The 23,564-nt window shown below is 42.4% G+C and overlaps 1 protein-coding gene across 2 annotated transcripts; it reads left to right on the forward strand.

The window, feature by feature from the left end:
• Positions 1-1,447: 1,447 nt before the first annotated feature.
• Positions 1,448-20,437, forward strand: grb7 (growth factor receptor bound protein 7). 2 transcript variants are annotated; one of them, XM_015962185.3, is made up of 15 exons: positions 1,448-1,681; positions 3,427-3,645; positions 4,011-4,128; positions 10,804-10,960; positions 11,042-11,163; positions 11,527-11,601; positions 13,262-13,399; positions 13,490-13,600; positions 13,936-14,034; positions 14,131-14,214; positions 14,291-14,407; positions 15,995-16,052; positions 16,129-16,216; positions 19,557-19,650; positions 19,728-20,437. In XM_015962185.3, the coding sequence occupies exons 2-15, from the start codon at positions 3,479-3,481 to the stop codon at positions 19,872-19,874; spliced, it is 1,575 nt and encodes a 524-aa protein (XP_015817671.1). In that variant the 5' UTR covers positions 1,448-1,681; positions 3,427-3,478; the 3' UTR covers positions 19,875-20,437. The 2 variants fall into 2 exon arrangements, with proteins under 2 accessions (XP_015817671.1, XP_054605501.1); XM_054749526.2 differs by having other exon boundaries at positions 1,571-1,669.
• Positions 20,438-23,564: the final 3,127 nt, after the last annotated feature.

Raw genomic sequence — 23,564 nt, forward strand, 5'->3', positions numbered from 1 at the left:
TTTCTGAGGTGTAATGAATCCTTCTGGTGGGCCTCAGACTGAGTTCAGGTGTCCTGATAATTCACACGCTTCATGTTTCAGATGTTACATGTTTTATTTTTTTCTTCTTGTATCAAGTTTTAGCATTTCTACAACAACTGCTGAACCAAAATGCATTTGAGCAGTGTGACAAATCCCGTACTTGGATGTAGAAAGAGCTCCTCAAAGGGCCTGAACTGATTTCTGATGAGATTTTTTCTCCAACGGTTGACAGTTTTCCTATGAGCCCTGAAAGCATCCAGCAGTTTGGTTTCTATGGTCGGGATGAAGGATTTGGCACCACATATGAAGGCTCTCCTAACTGTGAACGGTCGAGATGAGAAGAGAAACGGCTGGAACAACAGTGTTTGCAGGTTAAAGCTTCTCATGGTAGCGCGGCACCTGTCTGGCGCTGGCGGTGAGCTGGAAGGACTTGGTGGTGGACCCGTTGAGGGAAGTCGATGTGCTGAAATCCAGCAGGAGTCCTCGGTGTTGAACATGGGGGTTGAGCTGGCACTTCTGTCAAGAATGATTGTAAATCTGTAAGTTCCCCTGAAAACAGTTTCTTTGGGGATTTCCTGAACACATTAATAAACATGATTTGATCCAACATCTGGAAGAAGTTGTTGGCTTATTTCCTGGTTCTGGTCTGTTCCTGTCATCAAAATGTTTGATAGTTTTTGTTAGAACTCAAACCAGGAGCCCACTTCAGCAGCACAGAGAAACCCAATGTTACCTCTTCATTAAAAGCTGTTTATTGCTGCAACACACCTGGATGTGTCACCTGTTGGCACACACTACCTGAATAAATAGAACTTGATTCAATCCAACTCTTCCTTGATAAAATAGTTCAGATCCAGTTTTGTACTTTTGAAAATAAGTTCTTTAGCTCAAATTCGCCCCAACCACAGTGTTTTGAGTGTTTTTCCAGTTTTATGAATCTGGGGGTGCTGTTTGACTTTAGATAAAATTATACAATGAGTTCATTTATTTTGGAGTGCAAAAATGTTCAATTTAGTGTTCATTGCTAAATAAACAAACCTAGTTTTCTCATTGAAATCTTTTGTTCAGTTCAAGCAACAAACACTGTAAATGGCTGCAGTCCGATAATGTTCTAACAAAGCAATGAAGTTTCTCACACTTTAATTAGAACGTTCTATTTGATCAACAAGAGAACCCAGTAGTGTGCTAGCTGCTGATCTCAGATCAATCTCAGGTTGTCTTGAGATTTAACTTCCAGACTTTCACAGCTGGATAAGGTTATTAAAATGGACGTTAATCTAAATTATACTTAAAAAAATACAGCTTCACAATGCACAAGATACAGGAAACAAGAACCACAATGTTATACATGACCACAAACAGACTCTAAAATTAAACTTTATTATTAAACTATTAAAACAAGCTGATAATGTAAAAAATAAAGAAAGTATCCTAAAGATGAAACAACAAAAAACTGCAGTCCTGTTTATTGGGTTAAAAACAAAAACCAGGCGGAAACAGAAGTCGGGGGCGGGCGTAAAGCCCCGCCCTTTGTTTCCGTGACGTCGAGTCGCCGAGCGTCTGTTTGCTCCACGTTAGTTAAGAGAAAGGGAATAAAAGTCTGGAACTCCGAGCACCTGGACGCCAGGTGTGTGGACGCTGAAACCCGGTACGTTGACAGGTGAGTTATTTGACGTCACACTGGATCAGGTGCGTTTACTTTAAACCGACACCAACCTTACTTGTCGGTTCTACTGATTTTAAATCGTCATTGGGGCGTTTGTTTCCTGCTCACCTGTATTCATAAACACACTAACCCTGACCTCTGACCCGGAGGGCTCCTGCTCCATTTACTGAAAAACTGTTGATGTTTGTTCTTTCACTTCTGAATCTGATTTTCATTTCAGATAAATTCATGAGATGTGTGTGTGTGTGTGTGTGTGTGTGTGTGGATGATATTTAGTTCAGATCTGATTACAGTTAGACATTTTGTTGATTTAACCAGATGAGTCGGTTGAGAACTCATTCTTCTCATTTGCATCGATGTTCGCTGACATAAAATCAAGGCATTGGTGAATAAGGTCAACAGAAGACTTAAACGTCTGTAAAATTTATGAAACTTGTCTTATTATAGACAAATATAATTATTCAGTTAAAATCCTGATTCATTTAGTTGTGCCCATCAACCATAAATCAGTGTTTGTTTCTATGACAACGGCTTTGATTTATTTCTGGATCAACACAAAAACACATAGTTTGACCAGATATTTGTTTCTGAGTGGTTTGTGTGTTTCATATTTTCACTTCTAAGGGGAAAAAAACCCATTGAAAATGGGTTAAAATGTTTCTGTGATATTTCTTGAGATGTTTTTGCTAATTTAAATGAGAGCAAAACAAACCAAGCTCTGTTGATCCAGAACAATCTCTAAATGACAGGGGCAGGGCTGGGTACGTTTATACTTCTCCCTACCCCCTTTTGGACACGTATACTACGGTAATGGTATAATATCTGTTGGAAGTGACCAGACTGGTGATTTTAAAGGTGTTTAAGGTTAAAATTTTATTTGCTGTTGAGAGGGGATATGTTCATGTCACAAAATAAATGAATAAAAATGAACCACCTTACAGGATTAACCTGGAATAAAAATATACATATCAGATTTAACACAAAAACACGCAATATTCAACTAGTTCCGTAGCTACAAACTCAGAAGTTACTGCTTTTATCAAAATGAAGTGAGGATTACATTTGATCCAGTGTCTACAAACAGAAACATTCAGGTGAAGTCATGGTTCTAGGGCAGAAAAACGCATATATTTAATCCAGTTTCACTTTCTGTCAACAACGTTCAAAGGTGTAGAATAAAAAGCTGAATTTATGGTTTTAATTGCAGCTTAGAACCTTTTAAACAGGAAACACGAGCAGCAGAACCTTTGTAGGTTCAGGTTGACGGGTGAAATTAGGACTGAGCTGAAGGCGTCGGTGGAGTTTGGCTCACTGCCGCGCGAGTCTGTTTTCAGAAACGAAAATGTAACCGAAGCATGTTGTTGTTCTGGTGGCTTTGTGTGTAAAATGCTCTGGTTGGCGTGCAGCTGCGGTTTGTTTGTTTCAGCTGATCTAAAAATATAAACAACAGTCACCCTAATACTTTAAACTCCAGATCAGTCATGTTCAATTCCTGCTTTTTCAGGCGTTCAGCTTCATTGTTTAACTGTGATGTTTTTGAGTCAGACACACGTTTAATTCAGCAGAAGATTCCAGTGCAGGGTTGTAATCTGGAACTGGTCTAAATGCCATAAAGATAAAGAACCGAGGCATCCAGTGTGAGAAAATCACTGAACTGCTTGTAAACAAAGTTCTGTAGAACATCAGGAAGCCTGGATGGTCTCTGATCTGTGATCTGGACTCTCTCTCTCTCTTTGCAGCGCCTGTGTGTGGTTGAAGGTGAACCTTGACCTCCTCCTCCTCCTAGCTAACATGATGGAGGTGACTGAACCCTGGACTGAAGTGTTTAGCGGTTCTGAGAGGACGGAGTCGTCCGGTGAAGCAGAGACATTGAGCGGCTCCTCTCTGACTCTAACTCCTCTGATATCTGACTCCCCGTCCGTCCGGCGCTCCCAGCCCATCCTGATCCCCTCGAACAGGTACAACCTGCAGCTCAGAGCGGACATGGAAGTTGTTGATGGACTCGGTGACTCTATAATCCGGGTGTTTGAATGAGAGGCTTATTTTCCATCAGCTGATTCTCTCAAACTGCTTTTCTTCAGCGGAGACGAAAACAGCTAAATGCTGTTTCTTTGTTGAATCGGAGTTGAACTGTCACTAAATATTAGCTGAAAGCAGGACTTCCTTCTTGTTTGTCTTTTGAGGTCTAAAAATAAACCACCATTAGTCAAGGTCAGGAAGGTGAAAACATTCTAACCCGACTTGCCCTTGGGCTCAGTGTTTCTGAATCAGCTGATCGGTTCCTCAGTCCTGAATTTGAAGTTGTTGTTATTTTGTTCCTCAGGAAGGTGAAGTCGCTCTACTCGCCTCACTCCATTCCAAACCCATTTCCAGAGCTCTGTGGTTCGTCCAAGTCTCCGGTGCACATCAGTTCTCTTCCACCAGAGTCCAGTGACAAATATGTGAGTGCTGATGGACTCCTCCAGAGTCTGGCATGTGGAGGAAATCTATTTTTAAAGGTCAGAAGACCCAGAACCATCTAATATATGAAGGATTTAATCAAAAGCTGAGGTTCCTAATAAGTATAGAAGCAACACTTTTGTTTTCTTTATGAGGTTTTTGTTTGAGGAAGCTGCAGGATAATTAATCTTTATCAATGTAGTTCTTTCACAGAATCATAAAAGTGCATCACAAACAATAAAAATGGTGTAACAAACAACCACATAAAATTATATAAACAGACTACCATAAACCAGTATAAGCACATGCCAACAAAACATAAGGACATAAAAAATTCAGTTGAAGGTCGTTTATCGTGCAAAATGCACTTTTTGGAGCTTTTGGCCATGTTTTATTGTTTCCTCATGAAAAACACACCCAGAGCAGTTTTTGGCTTCATGCATGCATTTTCCTCTCTCGGCTGCTTCTTTACTTTAGCTCTGCAAATTTTTGCTAAGCTTTTGTAAACGACTGGATGGGGTTGTTGCTACGTCACAACAGCCTGCTCCTTTCCATTCAGGTAGTGGATCTGGATCTTTCCTCCCTTGGACTGTACACACTAACGCACAGGCTCTCCGTGTAGCTAGCTGGGAACTTTTGATAATGCCTAGATTTGTCTGTGAGAGGATTAGGATCTAAATATATGATCTTCTTGAAGAGTTTGGTCTGCAGAAATGGTTGGATTTTGTTCTTCAGGAGTTCTCAATAACTGAGCCAGAATGTGACCGTGACTTCGTAGCCTACATGTTAAACCCACACCAACTTTGTGGGCAGATTTTCAGCAGAGCAGGTGGAGGGGTTTCTTTTCTGTAACAGGACAGTAATTCATCGAAGGGTCACACGATTACAAGTGGAGCATGTACACGGTGAAACCAGGTACTGCAGAGCACGGTAGATGATGGAGAAATGTTTGCCCTGATGTCTCAGATCCTGTTTACAAAGTGCCAGAGGAATGCGTCTGCATCTGACTTACAAAACTCTGGAATTTAAGGAGTGGCGAGACAAGCGGGTTTGTTGTCTCAAACAACTTTAGGATTTCTCTTGCCAGAGGAGATGAACAATAACAGAATGTTCCTGTGAGAACGTTCCAAGATTCCCATCAGGATCCTATCCTGACCTGCTGAGACAGTCTGATCCGGTCAGCGGGTGATGGGCGATTGTTGAGACTGACAAGATGGCTGTGTGGTCACACCAGCTCCGAATTAACACGCCGAGTCAAGTAAAAAAAACACAAGGTGACTCACAGTTTCTCTGAGAGTGTTGTCACCCTCCCTGTATCCTGAGTAGGGGTTGGATGACTTAATTTTTTTAAAGTCGACAGTCAAGTAATGAAAATCGAGTCGACTTCGACTAGTCGTTGATGACGTCATACACCTGAAGCGGCGGGGGGTTCTTTAGGTTCGCTGGAGTTTTTGACAACTAAAATTGCGCCCACATTTTCAAAGTTAAACACATTTCTTTTAACAACGGTAGTTCCTGCTTCAGCCCTCTCCCCCCTCCTCCTGCTTCAGCCCTCTCCCCCCTCCCCCTGCGCAGCGGCCGCAAACTCATTGATGCGCCTGCAGCCTCTCAGAGTTCCTGCTGCTCTAAACATTAAAATAATTATTTCATTTTCTGTTCCTCACTTCTGATTACCTTCAATGGTGTCTGTTTGTTTGTTGCAACCAGCAGGTACAAAAACTAACTTGTTTTTATTTGACTATTTTTCTGTCCTGCCTGTTTATTATCTTCCTGCATCTCCTCTCAATCCTAAAGAAAAACTGTTACCTGGGTTCATTTATATTCACCTTATGAGTTACCTTTGAACTGCAGTTCTAAAAGATCTACCGACCGCAAAAACAGTGGAGTGCCGCTGCTCGCCCCGACTACAACGGGACCGTTTTTGCTGCGGAGTTCGTGCCGGAGCGGAGATAGTGGAATTTTGGGGGTGCGTCACCGGAGGACAAAACAGGTGATGCGCCTCGCTCCGCAGCAGCGAAACGCTTCAGGCACAAATAACAGACAGAAAACATGAAAGGAAATGAGCCAACATGAACGATCGCGTGTTTAATTTGTTTTTGAGGTGGTGACACCTGATTTGGCCGTGCTCAGGACGCAGATGTCTGGAGCGCGTCAACGATCAGAGCTTTGCATGCGCAAACTGGTTATGGTTAGGATGGGGGTGAGGGGAAGGTTAAATTGCAAGAGGGAAAAGGTCACAGTTAGGTTAAATGTCCGTTTTACCGCCGGTGTCCGTACCGACGCTTTGGCACAGCGCGTCGCCTCCGCCTCCCGACGCAGGGGCTCATCACCTGCTGGAGGACTGCATCTTGTCAGTCATTATCATGTGACAGCGACTAGTCGATGACGGGCATAAAAAGTCACTACAGAGCCGTGAAGTCGACTAGTCGACTAGTTCATACAACCCCTAGTCCTGAGTCCTGTCTACAGGTGTCTCCGTGCTTTTGTCTTGCCTCTGTGGGACCTAAACTTTCTACAGATGGACTGATGTAGTGAAGACAGCTGTAGTGTAAACGACTCGGGTTCTGAGATCCATCCTCCCCTCATTCCAGCCAGAGTCAGAACTATTTACTGGTGTGGTTGTGTCTCAGGTGGAGCTGACGGTTTTCCTCATAAGTAGATTTAAATGAAATGTACACATCTGGGAACCAATAATAATTTAAAATGTGTTTTGATCTACAGACAAAACCTGCCTAAAGAGTTGGAAAACAAGGATCCTAAATACATATGTTTGAAAATGAAGACATTTTGATACGAGAGCAACATTAATGGAATATATGTTGGAAACTAAAATAATTAAAATAGGCATGTTGGGTCAGCAGTAGCTCAACAGGTTGAGCGGGTTGTCCAGTAATCGTAAGGTTGCAGGTTCGATCCCGGCTCCGGACAGAGAATTCTGCTGTTGTGTCCTTGGGCAAGACACTTAACCCACGTTGCCTGCTGGTGGTGGTCGGAGGGTCCGGTGGCGCCTGTGCTCGGCAGCCTCGCCTCTGTCAGTGCGCCCCAGGGCAGCTGTGGCTACATCGTAGCTCATCCCCACCAGTGTGTGAATGGATGAATGTTACACTGTAGTGTAAAGCGCTTTGGAGTCCTTACTCTGAGAGGCGATATACAAGTGCGGGTCATTTATCATCTTTCATTAATGATTATGATAATAATATTAATAGTGATTTACATCCTAAAGTTGCTTGGTGAACTGTTTCTTACCCATTAAGTTCAACAGTTTGAATAATGAATTTAATTTAGTTTTTAATGTCTTTAACCAACTGAAGTTCATAACTGGAGCAGCCAGAGTGTCAGTGCTGCTCATCCTCTTTGAAAACTGTGCAAATACCTTTTCTGTAAATGTCAAAAATATTAACAAAATAACTATTTGCTTAATTATTTCTTTGAAGAAAACAAAGATAATGTTTAGGCAGAAATGTCAAATAAATATTCTACAAAATAAATACACAAATAGAATAATTCAGGGTAAAAAAAAATGTAAATTACCATACTGGAATGATTTCAGCCATCATTTTCAGGAATATATCAGGTGTGTTTTTTACGGCATAAAAGTATGGGGGGAGCTTAAGGTTGGTTTATGCTTGACGCGTCCGCGAGGTTCTCACGGCTCCGCGCGGCAAAGTTGTGTCATTTTAACAACCACGCCCCTCCACCGCGCTTCCACACGGCCCAAACTTTCCACACCGCGCACCTAGGAGATTTTCGAACCACACGGACGGTTTGACGTGGAAAAACATGGCGGACCGGCAACAACTAGTATGGCAGAAGTTCGTAAATACAGACATTTGTATGATTCAGCTCTCAAAGATCACCGTGATCAACGTGTTGTTAATAATTCTTGGAGAGAAATAACTCTTACTGTCGGAAAAGACGAGGACGAGTTAAAGAATGCTGGAATGCCATGTTGTAAACAACGGTAATTTCATTTCTACTATGGTGTAGTGTTGGATGCATGCTGTAGAGCTCCAAGCTGCCCCCTACAGTTTGGGAGAATATTGGCTCACCGCAGAGACAAGCCGCATGAACCATAAACGCTGCAAGTTGTGAAGCGCGTTCCATCCGCAAGCCTCATCACCAAGCAGAAAGTAAATGTGTCGAGCATAAACCAAGCTTAAGGGGGATGCAAGGCTCTGCATTAGGTGGGCTGCTGCCCCCTATAGATCCACCCCTGGACAGATGTGGTTTTCCTCTAAAGGAACACTCCTCCTCTGTAATCCTCTAGTCAACATGTAGCCTTTATTACTGCTGACTGACGCTGGCGCTCGCCCAACCAGTCTGCTCCTATTTATCGACAGGTTCCTGGTTGGACAGGTTTGCCGTCTTAAGCTGTAAAAACACGCTGCTGGATGCAGACGTGGCGTCATTGTGGCGAACGCTGTAAGAGGCATCCTGATTGTTTACTAACCTGGTCTTGGGTACAAACACATGGCTGCTTCTCAGTCTGATGTTCGTCCAAAAACAGAAAAGATTAAACATTTCATTAATAAAAGGTCTTATTTAAAAACCCTAGAATATAAAAACGTCAAAAGATTAAAAAATGTGAAGTACGGTGCATCTGGGGAGTATTCAGAAGATCAAGTTTTCCATGTTTTGTTGTTTCCGCCTCATTCTAAATTGAATAAATTATAATTTTTTTCACTCATGATTCTAGACACCACACCGCTAAATGTCCCGCAGTTGTCTGTGAGGGGTGGGTGGTGCTCAGGTGGTCTACTGCTTTGTCAGTGTGACAAACTGGAGGTGTGGTGTGAGAGTGAGATGTGTGTGTGTCACACGTTCAATGTGTGAGACTTGGCTGCCCCGATCTTATGAATTTGAGTTGATATTGAGATTTAATTGGAGATTAACATATAAGGCCTTAATTTTCTCTGTAATTTTGAAGTAGGAGCAGGTTCACATACGACTTTTCTTCTTCCTTCTTCTTTTCACTTGTGTATGCAAGAATAATACAAGAGGAGGAGGAGAAGAAGAAGAAGAAAATATATTTTCTATAGCACCTCAAGATAAAAATCATGAGGTGCTTCACAAAAACAATAAATATAAAAATAAAAAAAGAATTTAGAAAATGGTTAAAAACATATTTAAAATGAGCAAAAAAAGAAAATTGTGATTAAAAATGTAAAGAAATAGGAAAGAGGGAAACCAGTGGATCCTGAGGAAGGTGGAATAGGTGGGGAGAGCAGAACAAGGAGAGGTTGAAGAAGGTCACACAAAAGCCAGCTTGAACAAGTGAGTCTTCAGCTGCTTTTTAAAGGAGACCACTGAGTCCACTGATCTCAGGCTCAGGGGGAGAGAGTTGCAGAGTCTGGGGGCCACAGCAGCAAATGATCTGTCACCTTTGGTCTTTAGCCTGGTGCTGCACAACCAGTAGGCTTTGATCACTGGACCTCAGGGACCCGCTGGAGGTGTTGGGACTAAGAAGATCACCAATATAAGATGGTGCTTGTCCATGTAAGGCCCTATAGACCAGAACCAGGATCTTGAAATGAACCCTGAAGTTGACTGGCAGCCAGTGAAGCTGGAGGAGAAGCGGGGTGATGTGGGTCTGTTTGGAGGACTTGGTCAGAAGCCGAGCACAGGCATTCTGAACCACCTGTAGACGGTTCAGGGAGGTTCTGCTCAGACACGTGAAAAGAGAGTTACAGTAGTCTAAGCGTGAGGAGATGAAGGTGTGGAGAACTGTCTCAAGTTCAGAGCGGGACAGAATGGGACTCAGCTTAGCAATGTTCCTGAGATGGAAGAAGGAAGAGCGAACAAGAGAACTGACATGAGAATCCAGGGTGAGAGCTGGGTCAAAGGTCACACCAAGATTCCTGACAGAGGGTTTGGTGTGAGAAGTATGCTGACCAAGAGAGTCTCTGACTTTGGGAACCAGCTTGTCTGGGGCACAGATGAGGATCTCAGTCTTATCTTCATTCAGCTGTAGAAAGCTCCCAGCCATCCAGGTTTTGATAGAGTCTAAGCAGGTGTGTAACGGCTGCAGCTTAGACGTCTCATGGGGCTTAAAGGAGATGTACAGTTGGATGTCGTCTGCATAAAGACGGTAGGAGATTCCTTTCAAGGAGCTCAGGATGTGCTGATGAGGAAGCAGATAGAGGAGGAAGAGCAGAGGCCCCAGCACAGAACCTTGTGGGACACCATGGGTAAGAGATGTGGTGGAGGACCTAAACTTGGAGACGGCCACAGAAAAGGAGCGCTCAGAGAGAAAAGAGGAGAACCACTCCAGAGCAGATCCTGATAGGCCTACCCAGTCTCTCAGCCTCTCCAGTAGCAGGTGATGGTCAACAGTGCCAAAGGCTGCAGTCAGGTCCAGCAGGACCAGAACAGAACAGTCCCCTACATCACTGTGAGTCAGAAGGTCATTAGAGACCCTAAGAAGAGCTGTTTCAGTAGAATGAGCTCTACGAAAACCTGACTGGAAGCTATCATAGATGTTAAGAGTACATGTTTGTGATTCGATGGAACTAAAATTAATGTTTTTAAGATTCCAATTGTAATAAAACCATCTTTCAATTGGATGATTTAATAAACCTTTAACTGAGGTGAATAAAGGAGAACATGTTTCCTGTAAGAGATAAAGAATGTGTGCGTGTTTATTTTTAAATTGTGGTCCCTGGTTGATATTTCCTCAGCTGGTGAAGGTCTATGGAGAGGAGAGCTACAACAGGTCGGTGTGGGTTTCTCGTCGGGCCACAGCCAGGGAGGTGTGTCACATGTTGGTCCAGACGGCTCACTGCAGTGATCAGGAGAACTGGGCACTGCTGGAGCATCACCCTACACTGGGCCTGGGTAAGACCGAGCCGGAAAACTCACCAGAACCATATAAATCTACATGCTTGGGTTACACTTTCATTTTCTTGTCTTTCTCAGAGAGATGTCTGGAGGACCACGAGGTTGTGCTGGAGGTTCAGGCCACCTGGTCTCTGAAGAGCGATACAAGATTAGTTTTCTGTAAAAACTACGCCAAGTACGAGTTCTTCAGGAAGCCAGTGGTACGAAACCTCCCAGGAGGATGAGATCCAGCTCCCTACACGAGTAGAGAACTGTCATTCATTAAACCTGTTTGTACAGTCCATGTTGACAAATCCTGATGGAGGCTGTTGATCCTGTTTGATGGACATGTTGCGTGCCATTGCAGACAATTGAAATGAGCACATTTGTTCTGCTCTCAATCCTGCTGGTTTCAGTTGTGTGAAGCATGACGGCACCACCTTCAGAAGGCTCCGACATAGTGGGATTTAAATGTAGTGATGTCTGAAACCATCAACAACCAGAGCCTGAAATGACCATCTTTCCTGGTTGAACAGTAACATTGTAGTTTAGGTTTTTTCCTGATCTTCTCACTCATCTCACAGCTCTTTTTCCCGGAGGCCATGATCTCAGACAGCGCTGATGTTGGCAAGGGGATGACGCCTTCAGAACTTATTCAGGTAAACCAGAAACTGATTTGAAGGCTTCATCATATAAGACCGCTGGAAGACATCTGTGTGTCTATTTTAAATACATATATACATTTGATTTGATTGTTTATAATGATTAGTTTGACATGTTTATATCTTTATTTAAAGGTATGTAACAGCATTTTTTTTTACTTCCCAATAATTTGGTTTGTAGTTTATGTTTTAAAATCTAGAACAACAGTCAGGCTTGTCACTGCTCCTTCTTCATCAGAGGGAGCCAGTTAAGGTGGTTCAGACACGTCCCACAGAGGAGATCTTGGGTCAGAACCATTCATCAACCGTACTTACAAACAGATCTGTGTGTATTTCATGCGTGAGACCGATTTTACGCATTGTGTGGTATTTAGTCATTTGTACTTGTGCGTAAAAATGATCCTAGATATAAGAGCAGCTCTAACCATGCATAGGAACAGCATCTAGTGGTAGAACGTGGGAACCGCAGTACTGAAGGTCTCAGTCGTCCACACATGTTCCTCATCCATAAATAATTTAATGTCAGTGGGAAAACAGCTGTTTTGCATAACTGGTGCTAAAACCAATAAAAGACACCTGTGACCGATGGGAATCTGACGTAGTAGATTGGAGGATTCGGAGGGGCCGTGTCCTCCATGAGCACACTGATCTCCTGAAGGAGATCCTTCTAGAGCTATGCTGTGATTTGGGACCCTTTGTGGATCGACAGACCACACAAATCCGATTCCTATTTTATTTTACAACCACGAGAGCCCTTCAGAACCTCCTCTGCTCCCTGATCATACACGCCACGTTGATAAGGTTAGCCAGACTGAACGACAACTCAGAAGAAGCTGCACTCTCGGATCACGTTTCCAAATAAAACCAACTCCAAACAGAATGACTCCTTAAATGTAAAATGTAAATGATAACCTGTTGCTCTACGATTTATCAGACTCAATGTTTCATTTATTCCTGACAGGAACCTCTCCTGTGTGTCGACCACGTTTATAACTGCTGCAACTTGTTTGGTTCGTTTGCACGTTGGCAGCCAGTGTCTCAATCAAGTTTTATTTATTTATTTATTTTTTGGGGGAAAATCTCAGGGAATTCCCCCACATGCAGAGGATGTACGTAGCAGGACCAAATGAGGTTACTTGAGGGGGTTTCTGTATGTAAATGGCTCAGAATGAACATGAGCACCTGGGTACGCACAGGTGGGATTTATCATCAGACGATTGCAGAGGAACATGTGTACAAAAGGCCACCGCATGTTTCATAGATCAGGATTTTGACTGTTCATGCACACATTTTAAATTAATTTTGTGAGAAGGAATATAGGATAGTTTCTACGAATGTTTGATAAATGAGGGCCCTGGACTCTGGAGAGAACATCTAACCGCTGGTCTGGAAACAGTTTGGAGAACTGTTGCTGCCAAAGCAGCCAGGACCCAGCTATGGATGGATGAGCTAAAGCAGATATTTAGATGATCCTTGCTGACTGTATGTTTTAGACACATTTAATGAGTTGAATGATTTTTCTTCAACGTCTAATTTTAATGTGAAACATTACTGAGGCCAAATTCTGTTTTGTTAAAGTGCTTTATGGGTTTATTGGCACTGGTATGATTGTCTTTTTTTCAGTGATCAGGTCAGATGTTTACATTTTATTCCACAGAACCTGCTGAGGTCTGGAACGTGTCCAGAGATCCAGGGTTTCCTGCAAGTTAAAGAACCTGGTCGAAAGACCTGGAAAAAGGTCTACTTCTTCCTCCGACGCTCTGGTCTCTACAGCTCTACCAAAGGCTCGTCCAAGGTCAGCAGATTCGGACTAATCAAACTGGTTTCATTCAAGCAGAACCCAGTTTACTGGTGAGATGCTTCTAAAACTGTGTTTGGGTTGCAGGAGCCTCGACACCTGCAGTGCGTCGCTGATCTGAACCAGCTGAACGTCTACACCGTGGTAAACGGCCGTAAACTGTACGGCGCTCCCACTGACTTCACCTTCTGCATCAAGGTGAGACAGAACCAGGAAGCAGAGCAGTCATCCCAGACCGGTGCTTCTGCTCCTGTGATTTATTCTACCTAATATTACAGAAATCCTTCCAAACAAGCTCCTTTAGCAGAATGAATGTTTGTGGGGGTGTAAACCTATGAGAAGGATACAAATCTGAAATATTTTGGTTTAGGTTATTAGGACATTTATTTGAGTAGTTCCTTAACATATTTGTATTTGATTGTGTCAATAATATGAAAAATGAAATGATAGAGTCTCCAAAGGTGATAAAAGTGATGCTTTAGAAAATTGTCATCATTTGGAGTCAATTCATAAACTGTGCATTTTTATTACAGCTTTCCAAAAACCCTGTTCGTGTCCAGGACCTGAGGATCCTGTCTGCAGAGGACGAGTCGACACGAACATGCTGGATGTCTGCATTCAGACTATTTAAGGTGTTTTTAATATATAGATTTTTTAATAGTAAAATCGTTTTTATTCTGGCTGCTGTTGAGATGCTGACAGGTAAACTCTGACTGACATGTGTTCAGTATGGGAAGCAGCTGCAGTACAACTATCACCTATCCAAACTGAGTCCACATAGCCTGGAAGGGTCCCATCTGTCGGATGGAAGAGTGAGTTCAACATTTGATCCATTTTCTGGTGTCTGCATGCTGCCGGGCTAAACTCTACTTGTTCTGGTTTGTGCAGTCAAAGTCCGAGGACAGTCTGGTGGCCATGGACTTCTCAGGGAAATCTGGAGGTCGTGTGATCCAAAACCCAACTGAGGCTCAGAGTGCAGAGAGGGAGGAAGGACGGGCCTGGAGGGTAAGGACAGGGGACACTTATCAGATTTACAGTCAGAAGCCCAGAAGCACCTGGATCAGCATGGACAAGTCTGCTGCAGCAGACGTCAGGCTTTAAGAGTATTATTTCCTGATTTGGACATTCAATTCAATTCAAGTTTATTTATATAGCGCCAAATCACGACAAGAGTCGTCTTGAAGCACTTCACAAAGTAAACATTCCAATACAGTTCAGGGGTCTCATTTGCCAAACATAGCGTAGAATCCTTACTAAAACCGTACTTGAGCTCAGCAAAAAAATCTCCCGGGTGTAAGTCACGTGCGCTAACCGGTCAGCCAAATGGAGATCTCCCCTGTACAGGTAGCCAGGGCGCATGATCAATCGAGTCACAGTGACAGGACACACACTGTCACAGACGCATGACATTCTGTCTCAATCTGTCCCCCTGTCCGTATTCTGCGCTTCAGTGTGTGTGTGTGTGTGCATGTGCGTGCGTGGTCTTGTTCTGTGTGAAAACGAAGCAGTACAAGTGATAATGCTGCAGGATTTCATAATTTTATCCTGCTCAGCAGCAGCACTGCAGGTGCTCTCCATGTCCAACATGTGCGTAAGCCAGGTCCTTAGTCAACTTAAAGTTGCGCACATTTTTCCACTAAGTTTTCTTTCACGAATCCCAAAGTTTGCGTGGAAAGTTGCTCACGCAGTTTTCCGGCCCCGTTTTGTGTGTAAGCAACCTTGATTAACAGCTTGATAAATGAGGCCCCTGGCCATTAAGCCAGTCAGTAAAAAGTTCCCTATATAAGGAACCCAGCCGATTTCATCTAGTCACTGACTGGTGTCAGTGTCTTTACAGCAGTCCTCATACTGAGCAAGTATTTAGCGACAGTGGAGAGGAAAACTTCCTTTTAACAGGAAGAAACCTCCGGAGGAACATGGCTCAGTATAAGCAGCCTTCCACTACGACTCACTGGGGATCGAGAAGACAGAGCAGACATCTTGCCTCGAACTGGATATCATCAGCGTAACTCTACCATTAACTCCATTTGCTCTGCGACATGGATGTTTTATCTCCACAAAAAGGAATTCCTGCTGCGTGCTTTAGTTGCTGATGTTAACAATTAGCTTCTGCTAGCTGAGATGATCAATGCTGTTTCCTGGATGTTAAAACAACAGCCTTCCCCGTCATGAGCCAAGATGGGTGAGTCCAAGCGACCACTTGATGTAGATGTAAGGATTTTTAAAGCGTTTCACCGTCTTTTCTATTAGAAGCTAATGCAGGAGATAGATGTAGGAGACTATTCTCATCTTCAGCCTGCATGTGAAATTCAGAGTGATTGATTATAATAATTACAAATTAAACCTGATTTAGAACAGAGCTTTAGTTCTTACACACAGGTTCTTGTTCGACCTGTGTAAGCTGACAAGTACCCGTTTCGGTTTTATGTGAAATCAGACTAGAGTTGATTAAATGTCCCTCTTTGGAAATTGTTTATCAAAGAAATAGCAGAAAATGTAGAAATCTAGACAAACTCTTTCAGGTGAAAACACCTGATTTAATGTTCCGTGATCTTTTCTGTTGACTGATTTGAGATTTTTTTTCTCTGACAGAAGAGAGAAGCCCTGAGGTGCAATCTGCCCAACATGAACTCAGATGCCAGACCTTCCTGTGAGTCCAGGTCAACCAGCTTGATCGAGTCTTTACCCAGAACAAACCCTAAACACGTCATCTCTTCTGTTTGCAGCTGTCCACTGCGGCCAGCCGTGGTTTCATGGTGGCATGTGCAGAAGAAAAGCTGAGAGGCTGATCGAGAAGCAGGGCCTGGTGGATGGGTGAGTGTGTGTGTGTGTGTGTGTGTGTGGGGGGGGGGGGGGGGGGGGGGGGCTAACTCAAAAGATTTTCTTGTATTTGTGAAGATTTTAAATGTTACTGTGCAGTTTTTGAGTTCGAATTCAATTCAAAATACTTTATTGATCCCAGAGGGAAATGGATTGCTGTAGTAGCTCAGAATAATAATCAAGTCATCAAAGAGTTGTTGTATATTCCAATGGCTGTTGGCAGGAAGGATCTCCAGTAGCAGTCAGTGTTGCAGCCAAACTGAAGAAGCCTCTGACTGAAGACACTCTTCCGTTGTCGGACAGTCTTGTGAAGAGAATGCTCAGGGTTGTCCGTAATTTTCTTGATTCTCTGGAGAATCCTTCTTTGCATTATCTCCTCCAGTGGTTCCAAAACTGCAGATACTCTGGCTGAGTCCTTGAAAGGGCTTGGAGTTCCTCCATCTTGTTGGCCAGTGATCTCACATTGTCCATTATGATCGATGGAAGAGATGGTTTGAATTTCCTCTTTCTCTGTCTCCGTTTTGCTCCCGCTCTGCATCCACTCTTCTCGCGTTTTAGCTCATTTGGGATTTGTGGCTTCAGTTGAGGTATTATTTCAGCCTTTCCAATGTTAATCAGCTGCTCCCGATTGTAAACCAGCTTGTTGTCATGGTTACGCATCATAACAAATGCTCAAAGTGAAAAAAGCTAAAAGAAATAGCAGTAAAAATCCTCCAGGCTTCACAGCACCAGAAACAGAAAAGTAAAGTGTCCAAAAAAAAAAAATACAGTTTTTGTCAACAGAGCTACTCCAACATGCAGCCACCCAGAGCAGCACAGTTCTGGAAAAAAGAAGACAAGACATAAAAGTACTCCAAGTCTAAAATGGTGCCTGTGATTCCTTTGTTACTATAATTATTTTCACTTGCAGTCAGTCTGATAATTTAGGTTACCAAGCATAACTGGGATCACTACTGAGTGATTTTAAGGATATCTTTACTCACAATGCTAGTTGGATCCATTCACTTACTGTTTTTTATGCCAAGCTAAAGCTAAAGGAGTGCAGCTGGGTCAGGAGAATGACTGGGCTGGTTAAAAATAGTTTTTTTCCCCACTTATAAATATGTTAAAAGACAAAAATTCCATTTTGTGTGGAAAATCCCTTTAAGTACCTCCATCCGCTCTTGAGTCAAAGAAAAGCCCAATTCTAAATAGTCTAAAGTTGATGCCAAAGCCGTCTCAAATGGAGTTGTTTTAGCTCAGTCGCAGTAACATCCCGCTCACCAAACCAAAAGCGCTGTGATTGGCGAGGCGCAATGCTGGTCTGGGCTGCTGAGGTTCTAATGGAGCGAGGCTAGACCAACACACAGAGCGAAATCAGTTTTGCTTCTGCTGCGGTCTGTCTAGATTTCTAGGCTATGGTAACGCTTCAGTAACCCATAAAATCTGCGTTTCTAAAGGTCAGGTCTGGGTGATCAATTAATGTATCATTATCAAAATTTCTGACTCTAACCGATATAGTTTTTCCCATGTGAATAAATTCAATGATGGGGGAAAAAAGTGAAACGATGTTTTTAGGTTTGCAACATTCATGTCCCTTTAGGAAACTGTACCACCTCAAGTCACATGACTGACTCAATGTGACGCACGTGACAGCCCCATCTAGTGGACAACTTATCTTTTGCACATACTTGTAGTTATCGTCGATGTGTCATTGTCGAAGTGAACTCCTCAATATGTTGTACTGATTTTAGGCCATGTCGCCCAGCCCTACTAAAGGTGAAAGATGGCAGCTGTATAAACAAACACTATAAGGAACAGACGGTATAACCAAACTCTTCTTGAGGGATTTTGGAGGAGAAAGATTTTCTACACAGAATGCTAAACGACATTGGGCTTAAGATGTTAGCTTTGCTGGTTTTTCCTAAGAGGTTTAACCCTCTGGGGTCGTGGGTGTAATTAGCCGTTTTGGACTAATTTAGAGTTTTCCTTTGTATTTCCAAAATATAAACCATAGCCACTGCCTTATGTGGTCTCAATCTTTTCAGCACAATCTGGACTTTATGAATTTATACTTATTTTTTTAAATACTTGGACATAAAGGGGTTGCATATTAGACCTTAAATCACTCAAAAACATAAAATCCGACTTGGAAAAAAGTTGTTTATTTTACTGTGAAACCAACAAACATTTATGACGAATGTTTTTATTAATTTAGAATGGTAATCTAGACTGTACATTTATAAAAAATATGAATAAATATAACAAATAACACATTTAAAAAAAATTATTAGCCCTCTGGGTTCCAGGGTGTAAATCACCGTTTTTGACTCATTTTGGTTTTTCTTTTGTATTTTCTAATAAAAACAATAAATATTGCGTTATGGGGTATCTTTTTTTTCCCGGACAACCTGGACTATCTGAATTTCTACATATTTTATTAATTTGGCAATAATGAACATGCATTTTGGAGTGGGGAGTGGCTCTGTCTCACGCCGAGATCTGACAGCAGTTGGATCTCCGAGGAGCTGGATCTCTGCCTTCATCCTCTACCTCATCATGACCCAACTCTTCTATGAGGAAGGATGGATCTGCCACATCCTCATCAACATCCTCGCTATTTGCCTCAGACTCTGGCTGCGAGTCTCCGTCCACTTCCTCTGCTTCCAGTTCAAAAAACAGCCGTACTATCTGAACTGCTTGGTGAACATTTATCCTACTCATCATCCTTTATTAAAGCCTAATAAACTGCAGAGACAATATATCTGTCCGGATCGCTCCAAAATATGAAATTTACCGTCAATATCTGTCTAATTGTTTGTTGTTACTCCGTTTGCGCCACTCCTTTCCCCGCGAAGCGGCTCCTTTTTGCGCACATCTCGTTACTCGTGCGGCCTTCCCCTCTCTCTCAGCTACATAATGATACTTTTTATCAGTTGAATATGTGAGACATCCACCAACAGCAAAAGGATCTCATGTTTTTGTGGGTTTTTTATGTTCACAAGCACGTTCCCTCTCACGGATTACTAAACTGCTGTTTGACAAGTTATCAGATTGTCTAAAAATAGGTTGATTTTTAGTTTAGTATAACTCCGCTTTTACATTGCCTATCAACACAATTTAAAAACTGGGGTGTAGTTTATAATCTCCTTTTTAAAGAATTGAATTGAATTGAAACCGAAACTCAGGGAGGTGGAGTCTTGCTGCTACAACGTCCCAAATCAGACCTGTTCAGAAGACGCGTATACACGTCCTTGGACCCTAGAGGGTTAAATGGTTCTAATAGTCGATGTGTCAGTGAGAGCGGTGGCTCCTGTGTTATAAGTTATGTTCTGTTGTGTGTGTGTTTCTGCAGGATGTTCCTGATCCGTGACAGTCAGAATCATGAGCAGTGCTTTGTCCTGTCACTGTGCCACCAGCTGAAGGTCAAACATTACCTGGTCATCCCGGTGAGCTCCGTCCCCCCTTATGAGATCCTCTGCCTAGCTCACAACTCTCCTAACGCCCGTTTCTCTCCTCCCTGCAGTTTGAGAAAGAAGGCATGAATTATTTCACCATCGACGACGGAGAAACACTTTTCATTGACCTCCTGCAGCTGGTGGAGTTTCACCAAGTAAATCCGGGCATCCTACCTGTCCGCCTTAAACATCCTTGTGTTTGCATCGCTCTGTGAGTTTCCCCCCGCCTGTCTGCCTCATGTGGACAAACACCAGCTGAAGGCACACAGCAAAATCGAGTGATGAAGCTGTAACACTCATGGGAGGTGTCAGCCAGAAATGAAGTATGTCATCTGCCCCGCCTCCATTTAGGTTCTTTAATTATTTTCCACAACATGTGCAGCTCCAGACGCTGGCTGGTTTTTATTTCTAATTAATGAGGAGTTGTCCCTTCAGAGACCGCTTAATTAGCCATGCTGGACGTACCTTTAGCACCACTGGGATGTTTGTTGAAGGAGGACAGTGAACTTTACTGTTATGCACAGATATGATGGGAAAGTTGAGAAGAATTGTGGCTGGAGCAGAGAAGATGGAAGGAAAAAACAGCCATGGCCACCAGAGGGCGCTGTGAGTCTGGCCGGGATTTGACACCACCTTACCTCTTTTGCTTCATTTTGAATTGTGTGCGGAATCGGCTCAACTTCGTGTGACACTGCTTCATTTGCACAAACTCTGGGGAAGGGGAACTCGGTGAAAGCTGCAACAGGCTGATGTTGAGACGAGTAAACTCTGAGCACCCAGAAAAACATTATTTGTATTGAAGTAAAATGTTTCCTACCTCTAATGCTCAGGAAGAATGTAAACTGTTTGTCAAACTTGTAGTTTTCTTTAAATGATGAAACTGAAATTTTGTTATTCAGCCTAGGTCTTTAATTTATAAAACACTTCTCCTTTCCTTCAGTTATGTGGAAAGTTAACAGTTAAGCTTCTAATTGTTTCTGTGTATTAAATCATATTTTAATAGTCTGTTATTGTGGAGATGCTGGTATCAAATCCTGTTGATTTTTAGGTTAAAGTTATTTTCTGATAACTTATTGAAAGTTTGGAGGGAAATATTCACCAATGAAATAAAATATACCTTTCTATGATTGGATGGAGTGCTAATGTGTTTTTTCTGTTTGCTTCCAGGGAAATTCGTTGCTAAAATCCTTGCAGATCTACATGCCATTACATTTGACATAATGTGTCAATGAAAAATGTTTTGAAGATATCTTAAGTGTTTTTCCACCATTCTGAAATTTGAGTCAAAGTTAAAAATAATTCCTCTCTATCCTATAGATGACCTCCAGGAGCAGAGACCAGTAATCAGAGGGGTTGCCCGATCCATCCCAGCTGTAGCCAGGGAATTCTGCTGCTGTGTCCTCGGTCAAGACACTTCAACTAACGTGTCTGTGTTGGCGATGATCAGAGGGGCCGATTGCAAAAAATGGCAGAATAGTGGGATAGGGTGGTTTTAAATGGTGGAAATCACTTTAGATGCCTTGAAAAGTGCTATATAAATCTTAATTCATGGTTATTATCGAACAGCCTTTGTTTACAGAAGACACTGAACTAAAGACTAATCTAAACGGCCCTGAATGAAGGCAGCTGGACTTGTTTGGTTTCTTGAAGGCATTTTGCTTCTCATCCGATGAGCTTTGTGAATTCTGACTGGAATATGGGAGAGTCAAGCATATAAACTGTAGCTTTCTGTTGTTGCTTAATGAGCAGAAACTACCTATGAATACCCCTCTGTCCTCATCCTGATGAGTCATTAGCATCTATTGTGTGGGAGTCATATTGATTAGATGTAGGAGGGTGTGACCTAGACTCAAAATGTGACAACGCTCCTCGGATGAGAAGCGAAACGTGCGCAAGAAACCAAGTCTCAGTCTAGGTCACACACTCCTGCATCTAATCAGCACAACACTGTCGGCGTGTTTTGGACATCTTGGAGTTGTAAATGTACAGTTGGAGGCAGCAATTAGAGTCATTAATATTAATGATAGGCAAACGTCTGCTTGGCTAACAGAATCTCAGCTACCACTGAGTCTGTTTGCTTCTAAACTGTAGCTTTTATTTCCACAAATAACTCAAATCTGGATATACTTAATAAAAATTGTTATCATTCATTTCTGAGAAATGGATAAATAATACCTTCCTGTAATTAGATCCTCTTTACTAGACCAAGACTCTAAAGACAAAATCAAGGCTTTAAGAACTAATGATCTAAAATACCCGTTCCTAGATACCAAGAAATCTGTTTAAAATCTTTAAACAATATTTATCCATCAAACACCAGTTTATCAAAACTATGTTGAGAAATGCTACTTGTGCAAACAGGATGGGGATTCAATTAAAGATCTCTTCTACGAGTTTGATGCAATTCGAAATCTTTTGGGAAACGCTTGGTTAGTGGCTTCACGCCAGCACAGCTCACATAAACAATCTGTTGAAGATATTTGTTTGGCATTAAACTGATTCATTTGATCATTTTCTAATCATTACAGAATTCTTTATGCATAAATGTCTATACACAAACCCCTCACATCTGAACTACACTTAAAAATAAAAAATAAATTGTTGTTGAGATAATTAAATAATGTCTACAACGCCACAAACCCCTATATTGTTTATGTAACATTTTGTGAAGTTTTGTTTTATTGTTTTATTTCTTTTGTGAAAGTAGTTAAAAATATATCAATTTATCCTTTTGTCTTTCATTTTGGATAGTTTCATTATGTTATGTTTATACAGGCTACCTCACTACAAATGTCAAGGCAGCAAGTAAATGGTTTGTTGGAGTTTTTACGCCAAATCTATCGTCATGTTCTGAATAAAAAATCAACTCTGAAGGAGTTCTGCCATGCTGTTGAGTTACTAATGCTAACGCGAGCTTCTACTAGCCACGATGTGCTCTGCTCTCTCCAGGGCACTAAACCCTCAACAGCCTTCCCCGTTGTGAGCCAAGATGGGTGAGTCCATGAATGCATATTTACAGTTTGATGTAGATGTCTGTGGCTTTTCTAATCTGAACGTTTTCCTGCCTATTTTCTTTTGGTGGCTAATGCAGGAAATAGGGATTGATGACGGTTTTCATGTTCAGCCTGCATGTGAAACTCAGTGGCTGATCATATTTTGAAAATAAGTGATGTTTCTCAGATAATGTCCGCTGCAGTTTGCTCATCGCCATGGAGTTAGAGTTGAAGATGCCACCATCCAGCTGCCTCAACCAACCCACTGCCATCTGGACAAAGCAGGCAGCACTGTCCGGGTCATGTTCTTTGATTTCTCCAGTGCATTTAACACAATTCAGCCTGATGTACTTTACCAGAAACTCCAGAAGACACAGGTGGGGGCCTCAACTATCGCCTGGATTAAAGACTACCTGACAAACAGACCACAGTTTGTGAGGCTGAAGAACTGCACATCAAACCAGGCGATCAGTAACATTGGAGCACCACAGGGGACTGTACTCTCACCATTCCTTTTCACCCTGTACACCTCAGACTTCCAGTGCATATCAGAGACCTGCCATCTACAGAAATACTCAGATGACACTGCAGTCGTCGGGTGTATCAGAGATGGACAGGAAGCTGAGTACAGAGAGCTGGTGGAGCGCTTTGTGGCATGGTGTGGAAACAATCATCTGACCTTGAACGTGAACAAAACAAAGGAGATGATTTTAGACTTCAGAAGAAACAGGGTGGAGTCAAACACTGTTTCCATCATGGGAGAAGAAGTGGAGGTGGTTGAGGAATACAAATACCTTGGAGTTCACCTGGACAACAGACTGGACTGGAGAAAGAACAGCGAAGCCGTTTACAAGAAGGGACACAGCAGACTGCACTTCTTGAGGATGCTTAGGTCCTTCAATGTCTGTAGCA

This window comes from Nothobranchius furzeri, chromosome 16 (genome assembly GCF_043380555.1).
Source record: "Nothobranchius furzeri strain GRZ-AD chromosome 16, NfurGRZ-RIMD1, whole genome shotgun sequence".
Taxonomy (NCBI): domain Eukaryota; kingdom Metazoa; phylum Chordata; class Actinopteri; order Cyprinodontiformes; family Nothobranchiidae; genus Nothobranchius; species Nothobranchius furzeri.